Source organism: Nestor notabilis, unplaced genomic scaffold, assembly GCF_000696875.1.
Source record: "Nestor notabilis isolate BGI_N333 unplaced genomic scaffold, ASM69687v1 scaffold4746, whole genome shotgun sequence".
NCBI classification, from domain to species: domain Eukaryota; kingdom Metazoa; phylum Chordata; class Aves; order Psittaciformes; family Psittacidae; genus Nestor; species Nestor notabilis.
This window is the reverse complement of record NW_009932213.1, coordinates 12341-36484: the sequence shown is the minus strand read 5'-3', so window position 1 is coordinate 36484 and position 24144 is coordinate 12341. Positions and strand designations below refer to the sequence as shown.

Below are 24144 nucleotides of genomic sequence, written 5' to 3'. Positions count from 1 at the left end.
TGACTTTGTTTCCATGCAAATATAAGCTCTAGGGTGTTTTTTTTTTTAATCTGAAGAAGGCTCATGCATAGTGATAGTTGCATGGTTGGCAATGTCACTATCAGGAGTTCTTTGAAATATCCTATTTTCAATGACTTAAGTCACAGCCTCTTAAGTGTGAATGTTGTTCTGAGTTATGAAATTAAGTAGGTAGTTCTTTGGTCATGTAAAGTCAGACTGTATAAGAGTGTGAGGTTTAAACCTTGTGTATGTGTCTTGGTGTCCTTAAAGCCTGTGTTAAGCTGAAATGTCCCCTCTAGCACCAGGCACTGATAGTCAACCCTGAGACCCAATGCTCATTGTCAAGTGCTGTCTGAAAACAGCTGAGTACATCTGTGGCAGGGGAAAAAAAAAAAAAGGAAGGAGAAGGAATATTTGAATTAAATACTATTTTTGCAAAATGTTGCAGCTTATCTGAAATGAGTATTTCCGATATATCGACACTTAGTTCTTCTCAGTCATGTCCCTCACCCACACACACACAGTTTGCCATAAATACAGTTTGTAGTTAACTATAGAGATACAGTTTAAGTCTAGATTAAGAACTATGAAGAATATTTAAACATTACACTGTTCTTCCATTGAAAAATGAATGCTGGAGTAAGACTGGGGAGAGATGCAAGTCTGACAGTTATTGTTGACTTCCTGCCAGAAAAATAAGAGGATCTGGAGAAAGGAAATGTTTTTTACTATCTCAAAGGATGTACATGGAATACAGTGTTAAGTGTAAGCCCTTGTGTTTGACCTGGTGCTCTCTCGTCCTTGCAGACCAGCCAGGAGCACCCGATAAGCAGCAGCTTTGCTCCACAGGCTTCGATATTGCAGCAGCTGTGGTGTCATTCTTGTAAGAGATATTTTGGCCTTAATAACATGGATGTGGGTGACAGACTGCATCTCTTCATGCTTCCCTGGCCTGATGGCAGCTGGGGTACCTCTGCTTTCTTGGGACAGGAGGGGCTCTTCACAGAGAGCATAGGAGGGGATGGCTCTCTAGCATCATACAGTCCTTAATTGACTTCAGTCCTGTGTAGCTTACCTGACTTTCGGGAGCATTCAGTACTCATCATCCAGTTTCTGTGACCATGGAGACGCTGCTTATTTTCAGCTGCAAACACACTTGAATTTAGTTTAACTGTTGAAGGACGCTTCATGTCCTCTGGTGACATTTAAACTACGTGTTCAAGGTTTTTCAGGGTGAGAACTGTTTCCGTGGGTTGTTGCTGCTCTCTCCCTGTACTGTCCTTGCAGGCCCAATTTTGGCAATCACTTCTCCCACTGCCAGGAGGGAGCTGAAGGAAATGGGGTTTTAACTCTTGCAAAGAGAAATTCTACATGGTGTGCACATAAGTTTGCTCCCTTCTTTCTCCTTTTCCTTTCAACTGAAGTTGAAATAACCCCTTACGCAAATCGAAGAGAAGGATTTAACACAGTCGTAGCAAGGCTGTAATTTAAAGTGAGCAAGTAGTTTTAATCCACCAACATTATGTGATTATCTTTACTGCTGGCTATTACACAAAACCAGCTGTAGTTAAAATGAAACAAATGCTTTTGCGTTTATTGTGAATGAGGTAACCACTTTTTAAAGCTTGATGGATTCCTGGGCTATTCTTTAGAGATTTTTCTCTGTGACAGTTCCAGCCTTTGTGCATCTTATTTGCCTTTCTGCATATACTTACTCTGAGTTAAATCTTTTAATTAAAAAACTGTCAATTAAACTGTTAATTAAAAAAGGAGATGATGAAAAAATTCTTTAGCCTCTTGAAATTCTTGTATTAACAGAGTATCTCATTTATTGAGCAGAGAGTGTTGCTGGCAGCATAGAGCAGAGATCCAGATGCAGTGTGGTCTCGCTGCATGCTGGTGTTGGGATAACGGGTGTCTCAGTGTACCACTGCTTTGGCTACAGCCTTTGGCAAATGTCTGTGTTGGGTGTGAGTCTCCGAGCCAGGCATACAGGGCACAGCTGGAGGGATGAGGAGCTTGGGGAGAAGCTGTGGGGTGCTCAGGGGTGAAGGTGAAATAAGCAAGCAGGAGGAGGTAGCCCCTCAGTTTCTCAAAGAGGTCAAATCAACTTGGAGCCCAGAGGAAGGGAGGCAATGCCTTGAAGAGGATGGAAAAAAAAGGATCAAGATTGCCCAAAAGCGAACTTCAGCTCAGTAGATCCTAAAGAGAATAACCAAGGGGCACTTCAGTGATTTTGTGCTATTGCCTTTTTTTAATTCCCCTTCCTCTTTCTCTCCTCCACAGTTGCTCTTGGTCGTAATCAGCCCTTGAAAAAAGAGAAACCAAAATGGAAGAGTGATTACCCCATGACAGATGGACAGTTGCGCAGCAAGAGAGACGAGTTCTGGGACACAGCACCAGCTTTCGAAGGTCGCAAGGAGATTTGGGATGCCCTCAAGGCTGCTGCACATGCTTTTGAGAGCAATGATCATGAACTGGCACAAGCAATCATTGATGGTGCAAACATAACACTACCACATGGTAGGTTCATCTAAGATGAATGTGGCTTATGCGAAGTGTAACAGTAGGTTAAGGCAGATGTGATTTTAACCTGAAAATCAATGAGACACGTGTGCAATCAGATAATGAACTTGTTCCTGACATGTTTAAAAGGCATTCTGTATGTGCTGACTAGAGTCTCCTGGGAAGCAAAAAAAGGATGATTTGGAAGATCCTGTACCTTGCTTTCTGTGGTAACTAGTCTTCATGAGATTGACTACTCACATTGCCTATTTGTTTCTTTTTTACTGGTGGTGTTTAGGATGTCAGTTTCCTGAAGAAGTCACAGTTGACAATGTATTTATTTTGAAAGGGATGGATCTGGGGATCTGTGTGTCTTTTCCCATACTAAAGTGTGAAATATTGCTGGCAGCTGTGGCTTAACATGTTCTTTTCCCCACTCCTGTTAAACAGTCAGGATGTCTGAAATGTCACTGAGAGGTGGAAACTTCCAGCGCTGCAACACAACCTGGCTTTTCCATAATTCATGGGCAACCTATTGTGATCCTCCAGATCGCTGTTTGTTTTCAAGGAGGCTTGTGTTTTGCTGGTTTGACTGATAGTGAGGGAGTTTTTGTCAAGGGCAGTTACGCATATGGAAATTGTTTCTGTAGTAGCTGTAAATCTAAAGAGGAGTTTGTCAATTATTTTCAGAACGTGCCAATGCCAAGGAGATCTCAGATCTCCTCTTTCACAGTCCTGTTGGAAGTCCGTACACATTCTAGGCCAAATCCATTGGAGGGAGAAAAATAATGTCCCTGCTATAAGTTAATGTGGTTATGGAATTGGGCAAGACCTGGTAATGAGCTATTTTGGTGGTGTTACGTATTCAGTGTAGACGTTGCACAAGTGTACGTATGAACAGCACTTCCAAACAAAATGTTAAACTTATGGCATCAAGTGTTGCAGAGAAGTTGTTTGACATGTCAGGTCTCTGCTTGTGCTCGTTCGAGTGGCAGAACAACTGGTAGTTGTGGAGGATTTTATTCAAGTAGGAAAGTTTAAACAGTTTAAGCCTGCCGGGAAGTTTGTCTGCCCCAGTCTGACTTTGGTTTCTGAGATGGAGTCACTTGTGTTTCTGTCTTCCTCACAAGAAGGGAGGATGTAGGACAACACTCCCAAATTTTAAAAATAATGTTTCTTAGTTTCTTGAATAACTGCTTATTTGTAAGTGTGTTTCGGGCTTTAAGTCCCTGCAGTTTCTGGCTTCAAGCAAAAATCTGAAACTGGGCAGATAACTCGCATTTCTTCTCTTTGGGCAGCCTGAGGAATGTAGGATGGATGCCGTGCCCTGGAAATTAGCCTTTTAATGTAATTGAATGTAGTACTTAAGGGGAAAGAAGTATGTGAAGTCTTAAATTTGTTTTTTCAGCAGGCAATTTGCTTGGGGTCCTGCCTACTGCTGGCAGACTGCAGCCTTCTTTCTATGGCCCACATGCAGAATATTCAGAATATTTCAGAAGTAAGTCAGGAATCAAACTTGTATCAGAGGCTCTGTTGGCCAAGCCACGCCTGGCCTGAGGCAGGATTCCAAATACAGAGAATACTTGGAATATCTATCCAGGATCTCGAGTTTAGTAGTGATTATTGTACCCTGAAAATTGCGTTACTTGCCTTGTCTTCAGCTTTCCACTGGTGACACTTGTCGTGTGCTGCTTGCATAGTTTTCTGTGTAATGTGACCTTCCCACTATGGAGAAAGCTACTTCTTTTAGAAATTCAAGAATTTCTTAGTCATCAAGCATTGTTAGTGCCATGTATGAACAGATTATATGAATCAAAGCCTTCCATTTATGGGGTTCAGTAATGCCTGTTCTCAGCAAACTAAGCTTATCTCCAGGCAGGTAGAAGAAACAAACTGTCCTTGTTCTGAGTGACACCAAAAACCTCTGTGGTTTCTTTTTACAAAAAACTCACTTTATGGAAAATTTAAAAAGAAGGGAAAATAGATGTTAAGAAATCCAGCTGCTGCACATGCATTAACTGTCCAGTCCTGTGCTACCTGACTTACACCTCAGTCTAGATTGACCCATGTAACTCTGAGCAGTGCCATGCCCCCCGCTCAGCATGATTGGTCCTCCCACCCTGCCCTTGGCTCTCTGTGGGGACCTGGAGCATTACAGGGGACCTGTGTCACATCTGAAATTCATTTTTTGTACCCTTTTTATCGTCTGTAGCTGTTTACCTGGCCAGGCAGCAAACACACATGGAAGTTGGGCTGCGTTTTCTGTAGCAAAGTTAGGATGAGAATCAGAATGCTTGCAGAGGCTCCTGAAATAGCACCTAAATGTCTACGAGCAATTTTGTCTTCTGCTCCACCAGAAACCCTGGCAGAAATAGCTCAGAAGTGCTGGAGTGCCTCTGTGGAGTTTAGGCTTTGGTTCTGCAAATGGGAGGATAAAGGAAAATCTGCTGCTCAGGTTGTGCATGAAAATACTCTGCATTTCCCCAAAGAAAGCAACCATTTAGGAAGATGGCATGGAGGAATTAAGTCAAGAGGTTCTTTCTTGTAAGTAAATAATTTGGCAGTGTAGCTGTGGCACTTTTGTACATGAAAATTTGTATTTGTGGTGGGACAGATAAGGATGGGACACATTCTTCCTTTGATTTCTTAGCTCACCAAAGAATCTTGATCTCTAAGGAAAACCAACGTCAACAAAGATAAATTCCTTTAACTTTACTGCAAAAAAATTGAAAGATCTTAAACTAATTTTTTCCTCTCCCAGAGGAAAAAGTCTTCTGCAAAATGATGCAATACTATGAGAGTATGGCATTTCCTCTCATTTATTTCCTTTGTGCAGAACTGAAGCTTAAAAAACCCAAACCAAACCCATACATCTACATTTTAACTGTCCCTGTGTGGTAAGCACATTTCTATGCATTCAAGCCATGTATTACTTACAAAATTAAACCATGCGGGAAGCAAAGGAGTGGGAAGAGGGGGTGAGGGAAATGAGTAAGGATTGACAGAGGTTTGCAGATACAGATTCTGGCCTAGCTGATGCTGCAAAAATAAAATTGCTTTTTTATTCCAGAAACCTATAGGAAAGGGAGGAAAAAAACACATCTCATCGTAACACTGTGTTCAGCCAGGTTTCTCACTTACCTAACCTGTGTGAGGAAGGCTCTAACCAATGTAATTTTTCTAATGGATGCCTTTTGCTGTCTTCTGTGGTTAAAAATAGCACATAAGAAGCATTAAATAAATAAATAAGCTTGTGGGATGAGCTTAGCACTTCTCATCTATCTTGGGTGCCTCTGTGGGATGTGTTTTAAAAATAGAAATAACGTTATCGCCAATTTATACTTTTTTCTTTCCCTGATGTCTTAAAGTAGCACATCCTCAATATTTTATTAATGAGTCCATTTAAATTTAATGAAGAACAGTTTTACATACTTATTAGCTATCGAAAAGGAAATGTTGGAGTGTGTAGTATTTTATTAGGGTCTACACCAAATGTTAGTATTGAGCTGAACTTGTCCTGAAAGTAGTTAATATTAATTGGAATCTGTCTGGGGTTAAGTGGAGTTTTTAAATTTCAGGATGGACATTTAATTTTCTGTCGCAGAGTTACCAGTATATTGGATTTAACTCCTTTAATGCCATTTGAATGGTAAAAGGGCCTCTCTGTTAAGCAGTGGCTTTGTGCTGGAGAGCAGTTAACTTCTCTGTGCCTTAAAATATAGTTCGTGTAGCTCGCAGCATGCTTTTTCAGTGAGTAGTCTTGCAGTGCTGGCTCTTTGTGTGCAAGCAGAACTGTCACATTTACTGCATATAATACTGGAGATCATGAAAAGCAGGGCTGTATTTAACTTAAATGCTGAAGAAAAGTAGGTGAAATTACTGAAATGTTCTTTGCTGTGAATAGAGCATTTTCTTCTCCTTTGGGTGAAATATTCAACAGAAAACCATAAAAAATGACCCCAAACCAAAGCCAACAGCAGTGGTATAGAGGAAAAGCATGCTTCACCTCCGCTGTTCACCCCACTCCAGTCCAAACACAACTCCCCAGTTCCAGCAATACTCTTTTTTCCCTGTTGAGCTGTAGCTTTATATCACACTGTGGTATTTGCTGCCTTCAGGCTTGATGTTTCCCTGCTCTAAAGAGCAGCTTTACAGGCTGTGCCTGCAGTTGTGCATCCACTATGCACTGCTTTCCCTTTGTGTGCACTGGGGTTTGGGAGACTGCTGCTGTCTGAAAGGACATGTTACATCACTTCAGGTACCTGCCATCCTATAATGCTCAGCTGCATCCCAGTACAGCACTAGGGTTCACCAGGCCTTCAGGATGCATGTGCTCCTTATTGGTCAGGTTTGGAGTTGGGTTTTTTGTTTTGTTTAGTTTCATTTTAGTACTTAGTACTATGTGAGCATTTTCAGTTGTACTCACTAAGGAAAGTGACCCTTTGCTATCCTGAAAAGTCCATTTTTCTTTGTAAATGAAGGACTTTGTGCAGTTGCTCAAGAACTTGGGAATGTAAGGTGATGAGGAGAGAGGGCAATAGCTAAAGCTGATGGAACAGTACGATTATGGGTGAACAGGAGAGCAGCCCATAGCATGGATGGCAAGATGTCAGTGTTGCTTTTAGCAAGGATTGCCTTCATTGTGTGAGAAGTCCCAAGGAGGTGTATATCCTACTTAGGTAAATCACTGTAAGCATTGGAAAAGTTCTGCTCCCTGCTGCAGCTGGTATTTCACCTTCTCCCATTGGTCTTCAAGAAGAATTATTGAAATTTTTTGGGAAACAGAAGCAGTGCCTATGCCCCGAAGTGTTTCATAGGCACACCGGTTATTGGTGTGCATCGGTGTGCTGCTTTGCTGCCTAGCGCTGACAGACTGTTCATGTTACCTTTAGTACAATGGTGTTTTATTAACTTTGTTCAGTGGATGCTATTACCTTGTTTCCTTGCTGAGATTGTTCTAATGTTTAGGGAAAATTCAGGCTGACAGGTTTTGCCTTGCTCTAACTTCTTTTCTGCAGTAGTTTTATGAAAAGTTTAAATACCAAGATCAGGCTGGTGCACAAAATACAGGATTTGCCTAAAGCAGTTGTCCTCAGTGTTTGAGAGTGGATGGTCAACCAGTCTGTACTAGTGGTGGAGGCAAACCATAAGCAAAATACCATTTTCTTCTTCTGTGCAGGACTGAGGAACACAATAGTGATCGGAAACGTGAGCAGTGTATGCCATCACTGTAGGATAGTCATCCAAACCAGCCTCATCCTTGTATATAGGGAGAGAGGAGGGCGTATAGACCCTCCTTTGCACAGGAAAACCACCTGAGGTTGCATATGACTTGGAACGAGGAATGGCAGGAGTGGTCATGGTGGCTTATTTTTGTAGAAACAGGAACTAAAGATGAAAATAGCATTCAATGCTAGTATTGAAGAGGAACCAGACAGCTCTCTGTCCTGGAGAGGGAAAGTTATCATCCAAGTACCAGCAGTCCTTTTAAGGCTGTATCAGCCTTTAATGGCTATGCCACTTTGTATTAATTTAATAAAAGGTATTATATATCACAGGCATATACACCGATTTGTATAAAAGCCAGATCCTATATCAGAAGACAGGTTCTTTATACCATCCAAGAGTGAAATCGGACTTAGTTTTTCTAAATCAAGTTGAAGCATGGTCTCTAATTCAAATGATTAGAGATTTTATTCTGTTGCAGGCTTTGTGTATCACCTTTTAGAAAATACACCTGCTGTGGCATTTTTGCCTGTTAAATGGGGATATCTGCCAAACCCTGCTCCTTTGTGAATGTTAAGGCTTCTCATGTCACAGGCTTGATCTTTGTTAACATCCAAGAAGTGCTGCATGGGAGTGCCAATAATGGGATGCTACTGTAAATGAGCTTTCTGTAATGAGCCCTGTGTATCCATCTCATACGCTGATTTTCCATGCTCTCAAAACAGTAATTGCTAAAAGCGAGCTGCCCAGCCGTAGATGGGAAAAGAAGCAGTGGAAGGTAGTCAGCAGGCTCTCAGGAGTTAGTCTTTAAATTTGTACAATAATTTGGATATATCTATGACAAAATTGCATCATAGACATTTAATACTGGCCATATAACGTATGTCTCCTGGAAAATAAGTAGCTGCAGAAGTGGATCTCTCTAATTTTTACAGTGCTTTTTGTGATGGCTGTATTGGACTTCACTGTTGTATCGATGAATCTGTGATTGAGAGAATCTGTACAGTAAATTTTGCCATGGTATCTTTAGCATTTAAATTGACTCCACTTCTGTAAAGTGGTGTCTGTTAAGCCACAAGATCCTTGTGGGTTTCTTTTCTCCCACCCATGCCTGCAAGCTACTATACCATTGCCTAGCCTTTGCCAGGGGTTTAAGGCTGTAGGAATTGCTTTCTCAGTAGCTCATTTGTCTGAAGAGGCTTTTTAATTGGTATTGACAGAATATTTTTTCTGTAATGTGTTACATTGTCCACACACATTTGAAACCTTGTTGAACAATGTGCTTTTGTATGTGGGTACAGAATGCTCAGTCAGGTTTCTCTAATGTCTCTTTAAAACGCCAATGAATGGTATTTTGGGGACTGTGGCTGTCTAAATTTAGATTTCAGCAGTTACAAAAGCTATGGGAGGTCTGACTATCAAAGTGTATCTGTCAATATGATCAGCAGTAGTACTGAGATGAGCATGAAGGCTGTAAGAGTTAAGGAAATTCTCAAATCTGTAGCGAGCATCATAAAACTTATGGTTGTAACTACTAGGTTTTCTTCTTTCCGCTTTTGGTTGTGGGCTGTTTTGTTTGGGTTTTTTTCTTGTACTAAACTCTGCTCAGCAGAGAGAAGTTCTTAGTCTGAGAGGAGCATTTTCTCTTTTGGGTTTTTTTTTCAGTTAAAAAAATACTAGAAACAGGGGATTAACCTCCCAAAATTGCTGGTGTCTTGCAAGGTATCAGGCTTGCTGCTGCTTGTACTGAGAACGTGAGTGTGCATTAGGAGGGTGCTTGTATTTTGTTTTTATTTCTACACATCAGTGTCTATTTTTAAAAGGTGTTGATACCAAGTTCCCTCCTTAGGTTTATCTTTGCTAAAATGGTTAGTGGATACATTGAGTCTAGCTTTTACCAGATTGCACCCACTGTTTTGATATCTCCTGCCTCCATGTGTGCACAGCACTGATTGATGCTCTGGACGAGGGCTGCGGTCCCAGCTTCAGCGGTGCCTCTCTCAAGTTTTGTCCACTCCAATTGTTGCAGTCTCACCATCACGTTGTTCTGAAGCATGGACGTGACATGAGGATGTTACAAGTGTGAAAAGAAACACTACTGTCCAGCTGCTGGATGGGTACCTGCTCTGGGCTCCGGCAAAGCTGTTCGGGAGACAACTCATCTTAAAAATCCTTTTTATGGAGCAACATCATGTGTGCTCCTTCTGCCATCCCTATCCTTAGAAAGAACCTCATGCTGCTGAGAGATCTCTGAGATGCTCTGGCTGTTTCACTTCTACTCAGACACAGTAATTCCTTTTTCATGAGAAGACTCCATCTAAATTGGGGATCTTTAACCAGTGGCCTCCAGGCTGTGTGCTCCCTGCTCAGACACTGAAATCAATCTGCTTCCCAGTGGCTACTCAGAGACAGCCAGCAGTGTGGCATCTCCTGCTCTGCCACCTCTTAGCTCTGATTCTCAGCATTTTTGCTGTCTGTCATTGAGCTGGCATGCCTGGAAGGGTGGCTTATTGCTCTTCAGAAATGCCTTTTTCCGGGGAGGCACTTTGAGCATGCAGTGCTAGGGAAGGGCAGATGTGCTGCTGCCCTGCTGCATGAACAAAGTCCTTATAAAGGTCCCTTTGCTCTGTAGTTGTCACAGTTGAAGACTGGCCAGTTGCCAGCAGGTTGTCTGGTAAAAGCAGGAGAATTGTTTCGGTTTTGCCTTTGAGCCATGTGAAATTTAAAAAGGCAAAAATCAATTATAACACCAATTACTTCAACTTCTGTTGTCCTTTTTAAAAGTAATGGAGGATTCAAATTGTAGATGCAAACTGCAAAATGTTTAAACCTTCTCTAAAGCCTTGTTTCTCATTCTCTTTTACCACTGTTGTCATTTGGTTTAACAGTGCTGTCAAGTCTTTAAAGTCTCACCACATGACTGTTGCACAGTTGGCAGCTTTAGCTGCATTTTTCTTTTTAAACTGAAACTTCAAGGAGATACTCAATTTATAAATATGAGTGAGAAAACAGCTCTTCCTGGCTGAAAATACAGCACATTATTTCAGTTCCTGGATGTTTAAAAGCAATCCACTTGTTTACCTTCACACTGACAAAGGGCAAGTTTGCAGCATTAATTTATAAACTATAGTGCAATAGAAATACCTTCATTCATAGTAACTTCTTTGGAGCTGGGAGTTGAAAGCTTTGGAGAAACCTTTGGTTTGGATTTTATGTTTGAGTTCCCCATTTCCTCTTTGAAAGCTTTCTAGCGAGAGAGGCAGAGAGTTAATGGGAATAACCTCATCCTGCATTGATGGAGTCTCACGAGCAGTTGTTCTTCCTCTTCAGCTTTGTTTTGTCCTATCTTTGCTTTGCTTTTTATTCTAAAAGGCCACATGGAAAGCTGAGTGTTACTGTGAAGATGCCTATAAAAGCACAAAATAAACTGAGGAAGAGAAACCCTTCTTTCTATGTGAAGCAGTATACAAGTTTTCCTAAATAGCAAAGCTAGCTGTTGCTGGTTTCTTTTATTTGATATAATTCCTTGGATTGTTTTCTCGGAAGTCAGAGGGATGCAAGGGAGCAGGAAGGCAACACTGTACGACAGGATGGGGCTCCTACTTTGCTAAGTCCCTTCTGTAGAGCTGTTAGTATTTGGAGGGGAGAGTGTACATCCTAGCAGGGGAAGTACTGAGAACTGGTGACTTTGGAGTGTGTGGGGTGTTGAGCATTTCTTTCAAGTATGAGGCACAGCATGGAAGAAAGCAGAATGTGTATTCTCACTTTGGCGAAGTGGATCTGGCTTCCCAATCCCGAACAGGGCTGTGGACACTGAATGCTTTAAGCAGCAGAGCAAGTTGCCTGCTTCCCTTTACACAACCTCCTTGTTCCTCTTCCACATCTCTTTATGGGACTGCAGGATGCTGAGCAGGGTCAGTGAGCATCTCTAGGTGTAAAATGTCTTTTGACATTTGTCAGTTCCCCTGTCCAGTTGTATAGCTGTGCACACCTACAGCAGGACGACTCAATGGGCACCTGCTAGGATGGTTTTGCTGCTCAGAAAAACATCTGTACATCTAGAGTCAGAAGTTGTGGGAAGGGACCATTTATGAAGGGCTTTTACTTTCACAACCAGTGGCTTGCATGTGTTTTAAAAAGAGAAGGGTGTTAAACCAGCAGTGATTTTAAAATGCAGTGCACTGCAGAGGAACCCTCATCTACCATGAACTGAAGTGATCCTTAACACCACCATTAAATGGATTATTAATTTCCATCCTGCGGACTGAGTGTGCCTCCAGGTTTCTGAAAAGCACTGAGGTGTAGCCCCTGTGTCCTGGGAGGACTGTGCTCCACTGGGATGTGGTTAGAAGTGAGAAGAAGAGATGCTTGGGGTATTATATATTGCTAGGCTGTCACCATGCAGCTTGTGGCTGAAATAAAACTGTGTGTTTTGTATGGTATTTTTCATTAGAGAAATGCTTCTTGTAAAAGTGAGCTGTTCAGGAGATCTCCTGACTGAAACTAGAGAAATGCCAATAAATTGGTTTTTAATTGGAGAATTCCATGCAGGAAGGCTGCATCTGCAGCGCTTTCCAGGAGGTTCTCCATAGGGTTGGTGTTCCTCATGTTCTCAAGGAAGCAAACAACAGTCAGATTAACGTTTGGCCAATGTTCATGTTCTTTCCACATTGCAATTGCTGTGCATAGCGCGTGGTGGAAAGTTGAGCACAGAGATTTGTGAGTAGAGAATGAGGGGAAATGACAATAGTTAATCAGTGAGGCAGTTAAAGATAATCATTGGAATTGGGATAGTGTATCAGTGCTGGAGGTGCTTTTATTCTAATGGTGCACCTTTTTCTGTTATCTTAATTTTGTTTTCCGACCTCTTGGAAGTTCCAGATCATTATGTGGGATCTCCTGCTCTTTCCTCCCATTCACTTAAAGCTAACATGCTTGGGCTTGGGCCAGTACACAGACATTGAGGAATAAGTATGTGTATTCACAATGGAAAAGGCACCTTGTGCTGCTTTAAAGCAAAAGGCTACTGTGAAAGATGAAGAGACTCATTCAAATTTCGGAATTGCTTTGATTTACTTACCTTAGAGCCTTCACTAGTGCTTGTGACACTGAGATGTTTGTGATTCTGAAGCTGCTGGTTCATGTGTGTTCCATAGGAACATTACAAGCTCGCTCTGCCATTCTGGGTGCAGTGTGTTGGTGGTGCTACTGAAGGACACATGCTGTTGTGCTTCACTGGCTTTCTCCTAACCTTGAAACAGGGTCTGTTTTCTCAAAAGCCTCTTCAGTCCAGACCTACAATTAAGGTGATGCTTTCTGTCATTTCTGCTGTGATTAATATTTTTAAAATAGATGCACAACATCCTTTCTGAGGGATGCTGGATTTACATGTTTTCTTCGAATGGAGCGTTGAATCAAATCACCAGGATGTAAAGCAGTTGTGGCTGGCTGGAATATTTATATACCTAAGTGCAGGTTAGAAACTATCAACCCTTCAAATAAAAACCCACTTATGGCTATATCCTACAGTTGTTTTCCTGAAATATTTTTAACTTCTGCTCTTGTTTTTTGAAAGGTATTTTGGGGAGTTTAATCAACATAATTGCTTGGACTTTTCTCAAGTCTCTTCCCCTGGTAGCATATGCCCGTCTGCTTCCTGTCTTTGGTTTCAATTTGCCTTTTTGAGTGCAGTGAGGATGACTGTACAACACTGTTTTCAGACCTGCATTTTGGGTGTTTTTAACCATTAATGTGTGACAAAGAAAGTGCAGCTAACTCCTTTAAGGAAAAACAATAACTACAAAAAACCCCATAAGACTGACTCTGCATGATGGCCATTAAACGAACAAAATAAGCCTGGACTCATGACAAGAGAATGTTTAAAATTCTTCATATAAGAAGCTCCAGACTGCTTGTTGATCTGTGTGTTGCAGATCTTTCAGACAGGATCATGTCTGTTTTAAATGAATAATATTCTTCTGGTATCTGATAGTATTCGAGACATGATGTCTACTTTTATTAAATACTTCTTGGGAGTGGATATTTACTCCATCATTGACCACTTACAGCATTGAAACTGGATATCTGCTTCATCTCCCTTGCTGTTTTCTAGTAAAATGAGAAAAAGAAATATGAAGTGTTTAAAATATATTCCTTATTGAAAATTTCAATCTAAGCCAATGAGAGCACCCTAGATGCTGCCTTCCATGTGAATAGGTGATATTCAGAGGTGGTATTGCTTACTACTGTAACTGACAGACTGTTTTGCCCTAAAATTGGTGTTCCTGAAAGAGTTGGTGTCTTTCGAAGTGCCTCAGTTCGGCAACAACCTCAGTTCAAGCAACTTTAAAGGAGGGGCTCAGCCAGACCTTGGGTGTCTTGCATACTCCTTGTCCATGGATACAACCTGCTCAAAGTGCTATCTCAAGCCAAATTTCTATCCATATCGACTTCAAGCTCAGATGAAGTCTCAAATATTTTGCTGCCCAGAGTGGGCATTGTGGTGGGCAGAGGATTGTTCAAAGGTTAAGCACATTGATGGTGGTCATGCGATGAAGATGGAGCAGCTCGAGTTGCTGCAGTCACTAGTTACTAATTGAACCTCCCTATATAGGGCAGGACTTCTTAGCATGGTCAGACTGTGCCTTTTCCACTTGAGAAGCTAAAGGACATACTTTTTCTTTAGGTGGCTACAAGACTTGGGCCAAGGTAGAGCAAGCAGTTAAGGACAAGTGGATTGTACTTATTGACATTAGTCTCAAGCAGAGTTAAAGTTATTTTCGCCTTTTGTCTTGTTTGGAAAGGAGTGCAGCAGGCTCTTGTTTATTTGCTGGGTGATGTCGGGGTCCACAGTGATCACTAGTGTCCTGCCAATCTTAGGTAAAGGAAAATCCTCTTAAAGTAAAATGCAAATAGCATAGCAGTTACTTGTTTTCCAGAAGTAACTGGAAATAGCAAAGTAGTTTTTCATATTAGGAAAGTAAGACTTGAATAGCTACGGTTTGTATATGGTTATTATGTAAAAAGTCCCATGAAGACTTTTTTTTCCTGTGCAGGCTGAAAACAGTGCTCACAAAGCATGTTGCTTTTCATAGGATGATGGAGTTTTTGTAAATATAGAGGTCTGGTTTAGGATTAACAGAACTTCCGCAGACCAAACGTCAGCTTCTCCCGTTTTGTGAAAGAATAAAGCATTTCCACCTCAAGAGCTAGTATGCTATGTTTTCTGGTGGCCTTTCTGCAGCATCTTTGTCAAACATCCATAACTTACGATCAGAAGAAGACTTTTACACGTCTGTTTTAAGGGGAGCAGAGGAAAAGCTTTGTGGACCTCCAAAGAAAGCAAAAATTTGTAAATGAAAAGGGTATACAGAGAAACTCTTTTACCAACCAGATTTTTTATTTTTATCTAAGAAGCCTGTCTAGACAAGCATCTATTTTAATGACATGCAAAGCAGAATAGTACATGAATACTTCATTAGTAAAACAACTTGTCATCTTTGAACCCTGATGTAATGTTTCTTGGAAGCTGTTACCTTCTTGCAATATTAGATCCAAGTGTTACAGAGCAATATAGAAGTGGCAGTACATATGGTATTGCTAACATGACAACTACCAAGCATTAATACGTAATTGACTTTCTCTATCAAACCCTATTTGGACGAAGAACAACTTGCCAATGAATTGGTCTGCTTTAGAGTTTGTATCATGGCAAAAGTCTGCAAGGAAAGAGATGGGGAAGCTTGTTGTAAAGGTGACTTGGTGACTGGTTAACCAGCCTCTGAACCCATGGTAGCGGTTAAAATTCACTGTTTTCTTGTTTTTAGTTGATAGTTGTTATGGTCCTGGCCCAGTAACTGGCAGTCCCTAGCTACGTTATGGATTAGGTGTGTACCAGCCTGATGGGTGTCTCAGTTGTCTGCTACAACCAGAGCAGATGAAAAGCCCCTGAACTGCATAACCTGTAGGTATCTGTGCTCTAGTAAAACTGTATTAAGGAAGAATTAGCTCTCTGTAAGTTACACTGCTGTCAAATGTTGAGGTTTCTGGTGTAGTTCCCCTCTTTTCTGGCTTCCCCTCTTTCTCTGGAAGGCAAGCATGGTGGGGCTGCAGATCCCGGTTCTTTTGACAGGATTGCCACTGCTGCTGTTGGCATCAGTGAGGATTTTTAAGAGGAATTTTGAGGGAGTTGTTTCAGGGCCCTGAGCCCCCTTTCCTACAAGCATTCTCCTTCCCAGATCGTTCTCTGTCCCCAGATGTCCCTCTCTTCTCTCTGCCCTGATCTCTCCCTGCAGCACAGCAGGGACAGTAAGGAATGAACACATGCTAACTGTGGCTAAAATTTGAAGAGAAGTGGCTTGCTTATCTAGTGCAGAAATTCCTGTCTTTCAGAAGACTCTGATAATTATTTTTCACCTTCAGCCTAGTTAATTAGTGCTAATAAATTAACTGATGCTCATGCTTACCTATTATAAAGGGAGCAGATCGCTGTGCCCAGAGATACACCTTGCATTTCTGCACCAGCCTCTTCCCAGAATAAACACCTCTTTCTCCTCCTCTTCCCCTCCTCCCTAAAATCCAACCCAAAACAGAAGGTTTCTGACAAACAGGTAGCAGTGGTATGCAGACAGATTGGCTTTCAGTTACAACTCATGGATGAGACATACCTCAGACTGGGCAGCGATGGCACATAACCTTGTAGCCAGTGGATTAGTGCAGAAGGAGCTGTTCAAACCCCTTGTCTTGCTTCGCTGTTCAGATACCTCTCAGTTTCTTTGGCACATGAGTGCAGGCAATGCCATCTTGGAGGGCAAGCTTTGCTCTCTGCAGGGCAGGAGCCCTCTGGTTTCTGTAGGTACCAGGCACTGCTGATTCGGTTGTAGCGGTTTGGGGTTTCCTCCCCGTGCTAGTGTGCAGGCATGAGTTGCAAAACTGGTTTAAGAATGGTTTACTCATGAGGTTGCCAGCTTGGTTCACAAACCTGCTCAGCACTAGGGCGGTTGAAGCAGGATGACTTAGATATACATGGGGAATCTTTGGCTAGATATTGCAACTGGGATTTGCTCTTTAAAACAGTATTGCAGTAAAAGCAGCTAGTTAAGATCATGCAGGTTGGAAGGGACCACAAGAATCTGTGTAGTCCAACACTCTTCTGAAAGCATGTCTCAGGTTATTGCCTTGCAGAGCCTTTCCAGGCAGCTGAATGTGTGTTATTTTGTCAGTGATCTTGGAGCCTGGGTGAGCCAGGATTTTCCGAAGAACATCCAAGCATGAAGATGAGCATAAGCAGTGCAATGGCTGATTCAGCGAACCAGCTACAAGGTAGTTTGCCTGCCAAAGAACAGGGTGAGAGGATTACAGAGGCAGAGTATCTTTTTTCTTCCTTTCCCATGTTGTAGTGCACCAAGAACAATTCCCGTCTTGTGCCAGTTGCTGCAAGCAGGAGTGAGCTGGTGCCCACTCACCAAGAAGCTCCTGAAGCCCTGGGATCTCCTGCTGGCTCTGGGAATTGTTCTCCTGTGTGGAATTGAGCCAGACTGATAATGTTCCTATAATGGAAGAGCTATTTTTCAGTGAATTTGAAATGAGAATTATGAAATGCTTAACATCCATTATCTACAAACCCCATTCTTTAAGGAGCTGGAGTAAGTTCTTTATAACAAAGGGAGGCTGAAGATGAGAGCAGAGCTGTGTTGTGTAAGCAGTTGTGCTGCGGCTTAGGAGACAAGCATGTGCCTTTATAAAGGCTTTGTACAGTAGCTTTATGGTAGTTAAATTTGCATAGCCCATGGAAGTTTAGTGTGGAAGAAGCATGGGAGGGGGATTATATATGTGGGTTATTATCAAGTGCTTCATTAATGATTATAGCTGCTTTATTGTGCTCCCTACGTGTGGTGCAAGGCACAGGCTTGCACGAGTACTCCCACACGATGCCCTCCGGAAAATGGGAGAGCTACAGTTGTTGACTGCAGCATTAAGCTGTTCCAGTCATTATTAAGTTACACGGAGTTTAATGTGAAAGAGCTGCTTTTTTTCCCCTGTTAACTCCTCCCAGTTTGTGATGGTTGTAGGTGAGCTGGAACAAACCAATGCATGTTTTCACTTGTTTCTCTTGATCCTCTTCATGTAGTGAGCAGTCATCCTTCACCACTCTCACAAGCCATTGACGTCAGTACACGTCTTTTTTTCTTCTAAGATCCTGTGTTTCCCAGCTGTGACTGAGAATTGGTGACTAATAAAGATTAAGGGATAGTTCAGCTTTTCTGCCTCGGTCATTGCTCTCTAGGAATTGCGGTACTGCAGGACCCAGAAGAAGACCCGCTTGTTTATTGATGTTCATAATGAGTTTCAGGCATTAGAGACCTATACTGGATTCAAACCAACAGGTGAAAGCTCTATTACTGCCAGTCTGTTCAGCAATCAAGGCTCAGCTTGGGTTTAAAATGGAGCTTTTCAGTAAGAAAAACAAATGAACCAGCTGTTCCTTGGGCAAATGTGTTATACACAGAAACTTAAACTCCTTAAATTAGCTAGTCTCACTGCAATGCTAGATTTTGTTTTGTGTCATCTTAATTTCTCTTCCTGCAGCAAGTCTGTCTGAGGAATGGAAGAAGAGATGGAATCCGCTCAGTTCTTAGGATTTGGGTGTTTCTGAGCAATCCTTCTCAAACCTGTTCAAAATCTTAAAGAAACAGAAAGCAGAAACAATACATTTGCTGCTTTTCCTGAAGAGAGAATGGTATGCAGCTTTAAAGAAATGCCAAAATGTCATTAAAATGCATTAAAACTTCTTACATTTTTAGAAGAGGGTGGTTACACGTGCCTGGTTTTAGTAACCTTGCAAGTTTATCTTCATGTCATTTAAATTTCTAGTCCAAACTCTGACCTGCTATCTCAACCAGTCCTTTAGTGTTTTCCCTTACCAATCCACAGAAATATCACCATCCTAATAATCTCAGTAAAACAAAGTTTTATGGCCTGCAAGGCAGTTCATTTCAAAATGTTCCAATTCCAAATGCTTGATGATCACATCTGCTTATTTTTCCGCCTGAAACTCTCAAGCTGTTTTCTACCTGGATAACAACCAACAAGAAGCTCTGCCTTGCAGCTCCTTCCAGAATTCCTCAGTCTCCAAGCTGATACTACTTTCGAAATATCAAAATAATCCCATCTGCTGTGATTCTAGCATTGTATCTTCTGTTTGACTTGATTCAAGCCTATAAACTTAACTCCATAACTGTGTTCCAGTCACTTGTACCAAATGACTCAAGACTTTGGTTGACCGTATAAGTCTTTAACTGGGAAATTTTCAGGATAATGAATTGGTCAGTGAGATCCTCAAAGTACCTTACCATGTCACCTTAAGTCTGAATGATAGAAGGTTGGAGAGGATTAGGGTTTTGGGGGGGTGTTGCTTGGTTGTGTCAATGGCTTTCCTTAAAGGCAGTTCTTCATGATGCCACCAGGATGTTTCATGTCCAAGTTTATTACAGTCATGTCAACATCTAGGGGAGTATTTAAATATACAAAGAATATATTGAAGTATTGGTAAGCATAATTTGTCCTCTCCTCAATATCATTGTAAGATCTTGTTATAACATCTTGATCTTTCATACATCCAGTACAGAATCCTCCACCTAGACATGCATGTCAGCCACCCATCCTCTCTGCTGCTTTGTTCTTGAAATCTGCCCCTTCTACGTGGTTTCTTTCTAGCCCGCCTGAGCTGCCAAACCTCTGTTTGCATTGCTTTTTCCTCCTCTGGTTTAAGGGAGGCTGCATCTTTCCTATGCTGTAACTGGCTGGTGAGGGTGGTTGCCTAAGTAACGGGGAAACCTAAAAAAAAAAAAAAATAATAATAATCTTTCTCTTTTTCTCTGTTTTCTCATAAAAGCTTGACATTCTTTTAGTGCCCCTTCCTGTTAAATAACTTGTGTGACCCAAGCTGATGTATCTCACAGGAAGGATCAGAAACATGGTTTTCAATTATAACAGCAAAATTACAAAGGGTTTTGTAGTTCGGATGTTTAATTTCCTGCATGCTTTGTGCTCTGTAAAGGATGCTGCAGTGAATGCCTCGGTGAAGAGCTGCCATCTGGCTGGTGAGATAGGCCTCGCTGTGTTGGCTGTGGGTAATTCAACCACTTTCTCTCTTCCTTTCTGATAAGTTGTGTTTGTCTCATCAGTTAAAATAGCTCCATGCTCACCGCGCCTTCTGGTGAACACATGCAGCCATCATTTTGCTTTTGAACTCAAACCAACATGATACAACCCTTCACATTCTGCTCTTAAGTTTGTTGAGGTTTACAACATCCTGAAGGTTGTAACGGAGTCTGACTCTCTCCAGAGATCACGTAAGTGAAAGCCTCAGAAAGCCCAAAGCCCAGTGGGAATTAGCTGGCTGAAGAGGACCAGGCTGTGCATGCACAGCTCCACATCTATTCGAAGGTGAGGACCAACATCTCACCTTCTCTTTGGGGCTTCATCTTGGCCTTCAACAGGCACTGTGCTGGTAAGGAGGTGGTGCATTGTAAAGTCTCTTCTGCTCACAGTAGTCGTCTTCTGTGCTCTAATCAGTATATCCAGTCTTGAAAGCCATTGGGTGGTAGGCAGTGGGACTTGAGAGTCTTCAGGGTGTTTTTACAAGTATGAGTGGAAGAATGGGATTACTGGTGAGGTTTATGGTAACGTGTTGTTACATTAACAGTTTGTTATAAGCTGTTTCTCAGTCTGGGATGGGACTATGCAGTTTTTATTGGCAAATGGTTCTTTTTCTTTTTTTTTTTTTTTTTTTTTTTTAAGACAGACCTCCAAGTTAGCTGCTGTTTCAGAGGGTTTTTTTAATATTGCTTATCTGATTATGATTAAGCAATCCAGTGTTTATAGCACATGCTTTATCCTTGATGTTAGTTCAGCTGGGCAAGGATGTAAATGATGAAGAAATTCCTTGGGAAGCTTAACCCACAGTATCTAAAATTAACCCTTTGATACGCTATTCTGAAGTAGGAGGATTCTATTAAGATATATGCTTTTGAAGAAAGATACAAGTTCAATTGCTTAGTCTAAATGTAAAGGCTGTTGAAGTCTGGATTTTTCTTTACCAGTAAACAACATCTGTTTGTTTCTATGAATGTCATCTAGAGTTTAGTACTGTGACATTTAGTAAATAGATCAGGCGTGCAGAATGAAATTAACATTGTAAAGTGGAACTGAACTATGGGAACTTCGGGCTCTAGTCTGTATAACACAAAGTACCGTGAAAGGTATAGATCCAGTAGAGTTTTGATAACAGCTATTTTGCTCTAAGATTCATAAATGATACAGGACTGCAGGGGTATAACTATATTTTTTTTTCTGGATTTCTTTTTTCGTTTTATTTTCTCAATAAATCTCAGGGCTTAGCTGCCTTGGTGCTACCCATACAAACAGAAAAGCCTCCAAAAGCAGCTACACCTAAAACGTTGATCTTTTAGCCAAAGATTTCCTCTGTGTGTTTTCATCCACACAGATTATCCTTAAAAAAGGGGTGTTTCTGTCTAAAAGAAAGTTTTCCAGCACAAGATGCTGCTGTCACAGTGGGCTGAGTGACAACAGTACATCCCCCAGTTAGAATTTTATATTGCAGTAATTGTGCTGATCAAACAGCCAAGTTTAAGACAGCTCCTTGTCAGCATGAAAAACCTCCAACTCAAAAAACCACCCCTAACTTTTAACAAGGAGCAGTTGGGTGCTGTGTGCAGAACTGCCGAGTCAAAAGAGTTTTTTACATATTCTGTTGCAGAAGGACTTCGTTCCTCCTCAAGCATTTCCAACTACAAAAGGATGGGTAATCTTGCAAGGGAATGTGCCCCCTCTAGGGGCAAAAATGTGGAAGTTTGTTCTAGCAGGTAAATTCAAAACGGGGGAGAAGCGTTTGCTTGGAGGGTTGAATATCCTGGGGGGTTTTAACCACAGTGAGAAGGGACTTGTACTGTGATTTAGGATGCAGCTTTCTCAGCATCTCGATTTCCTGTCTCGCTGCAAGAGGTGAGCTGTGCTGTCTGCAGCAGGGCTCTGCTTTCAGCCTTCTCTAACTCTTTAAAACATGAAAACTGTGCTGCTGTTTTTGCAGGGCATATCCATCTATCCAGGTTATAAATATCTTTATAAAGTGTGTCTCGTACTGTGGAAAAAGTCATCTTGCATTTGTTACTTCAGTAAGTGCTATAATTCTCAAGCTGTTTGTGCATGTGGTACCCTTTCAGTAAGAAGGAATGCGGTGTGGAAGGCAGCAACACCACTGCCCAGTCATCTCTAACATGAACACCCAGATTATCCTGAGGAAATTCTCAGAGGTCTGGGGAAATACAAATCACTCTTGAAACATCAGGGCTTTGAATATGAGAGTTAGAGATGCTGTGCAACTATAAAGTACGTGCTGGCTGTCGTTGCTGCGGTGGTGACACCGTGCTCCAAACGGAGCCGCAGAGTTGTCTGACTTGGGTGGTCATGTTTGTTCTGGCAGTGCTCGCTAAAACATGGGTCCTATATGAAACTGTTTCAGCAGTTGTTGAATGCTTCAGAGGTTACAAAATGTTTCTTTCACAGTGGTCTCTTGCCTTTGGTCTTTGCCATTTTGCTTATTCAGAGGATGGGTTCTGAACCTCAGGCTGTGCTCCCAGAGTAATATTACTCTTTTAAATGACACGTAGGGAGAATGTCGTCTTCTCTCGTCTCTTCCTTCCTGCTGCTTTTGAAGTTTACCCTGGTTTATCTGGGGGGGGGGGGTGCGGGGGATGTGGTGTCTGTGTTGTGGGGGGGGGGGGGGGGGAGAGGGGGTGCTTTTAGCTCAACCCCAAGTTTCCACAAGGAAACAAGGTGAAGCAATTTTTAATGAAAAGTTGAGATTTTTGTATCAATCCTTTAAAGCCTGAATTCAGACCTCTTCACTCTGATGGTTCAACAGTAAGGCAAATGCTTCCAAGCATGACCACTCCAATGTTAAATGTAAAGTACGATCATACTCATTCTTTTCCCCCTTCCTATCTCCTAAAGGTGCTCTTACAGAGTGTTACGATGAACTGGGCAACCGGTACCAGCTTCCCGTCTACTGCCTCGCCCCACCTATCAACATGATAGAGGAGAAGGGTGACCTGGAGACTCTGGATATTCCTGATCCCCCACCCAATTCAGGACACGAATGCCAGCTCCGTTTGCGCCTGTCCACAGGCAAAGACCTCAAACTCATGGTCCGCAGCATGGACACAGTGTACCACATGAAGAGGCGGCTGCATGCAGTGGAGGGAGTGGAGCCCAGCAGCCAGCGCTGGTTCTTCTCAGGCAGGCCACTGGCAGACAAAATGAAACTGGAGGAGCTGAAAATCCCAAAGGACTACGTGGTGCAAGTCATCGTGAGCCAGCCCTTAGCAAATCCCACCCCGGTGGAAAACTGATTTCTGTTTCTTGTGTATTGATTCTTCTAGCCTCCATCTCTGTCATGGGGTTTGTTTTCACTGCCCTCTCTTCTTTTGGTTTGTCCTGCTAATGGCTTAGTTCCAAGAAATGACCAGCAAAAATTCCATCTGTGATGGAGAGCTGCAAAAACAAAACATGAAAATGTAAACTGGCCTTCGGGGTTTGCCTGATCTCATGTTTAACACGACAGCAAGCAGCACAGGCCAAGGGCAAAGGAAAGAGCGGGAAGAGGAAGGGAAAAGACAGGAGGTAGAAAGAGGGAGGGAGAAGATTGTTGTTCACTTAAACAATACAAATATGTAACGATTCTTCAAACTGTAGGTGGTGTCCTGATCCATGGAACCAGAGCAACAGAGAGCACTTTCACTTAATAAACAAAACCTTCATCAGTTTATAACGTTTCATGTCAGCACCACATGCAGTTCATGCAAGAATCTCAGCTGCTGTGGATAGGTCCTGTGCTGCCTGTTATCAGGGATCCTTTCTGGTTTGACCTAGCTCATGGGCTTTACCCAGGCCCCACGGAGGCACAGCCAGCCCTGGGCAGTGGAGCTGGGCTGGGGTCTTAGGTTCCTGGTGATGCTCAGACCAAGCAATTGTACATTCCAAGGTGGCAACACAGTCCTGTGCCATTGCAGGCTCCCGAGCTGGGAAGACAGCCCACTGGAGCCTTAGGCAATAACTTAGTCAATGTATACTCTCATGTACTGTACTGTACTGTAAACTTACTTGCTACCAGACTGATTTAGCCTAAAGTTTACTGGCTCATGGGCACCTGAGCATGTGCCTGTTGAATTCCTGTACATCACTTGGATCATTGAAACAAGCTGTGATCAGGCTAGCTGAAGGGAGTGATGTGCTGGTCTGTGCTTAAGTGTTAGGTGCATCACCTTTGTCAAATGGCAATGTAATAGGTGCAGGTTAAACTGCAGTTACACCCAGATGCAATGGATTGCAACT

At 42.1% G+C, this 24144-nt stretch overlaps 1 protein-coding gene across 1 annotated transcript; it reads left to right on the top strand.

The window, feature by feature from the left end:
* The first annotated feature begins 2284 nt into the window (after window positions 1-2284).
* On the top strand, window positions 2285-23535 carry UBTD2 (ubiquitin domain containing 2). Its single transcript, XM_010016251.1, has 2 exons — window positions 2285-2523; window positions 22765-23535. The coding sequence occupies exons 1-2, from the start codon at window positions 2349-2351 to the stop codon at window positions 23160-23162; spliced, it is 573 nt and encodes a 190-aa protein (XP_010014553.1). The 5' UTR covers window positions 2285-2348; the 3' UTR covers window positions 23163-23535.
* The last annotated feature ends 609 nt before the right edge of the window (window positions 23536-24144 follow it).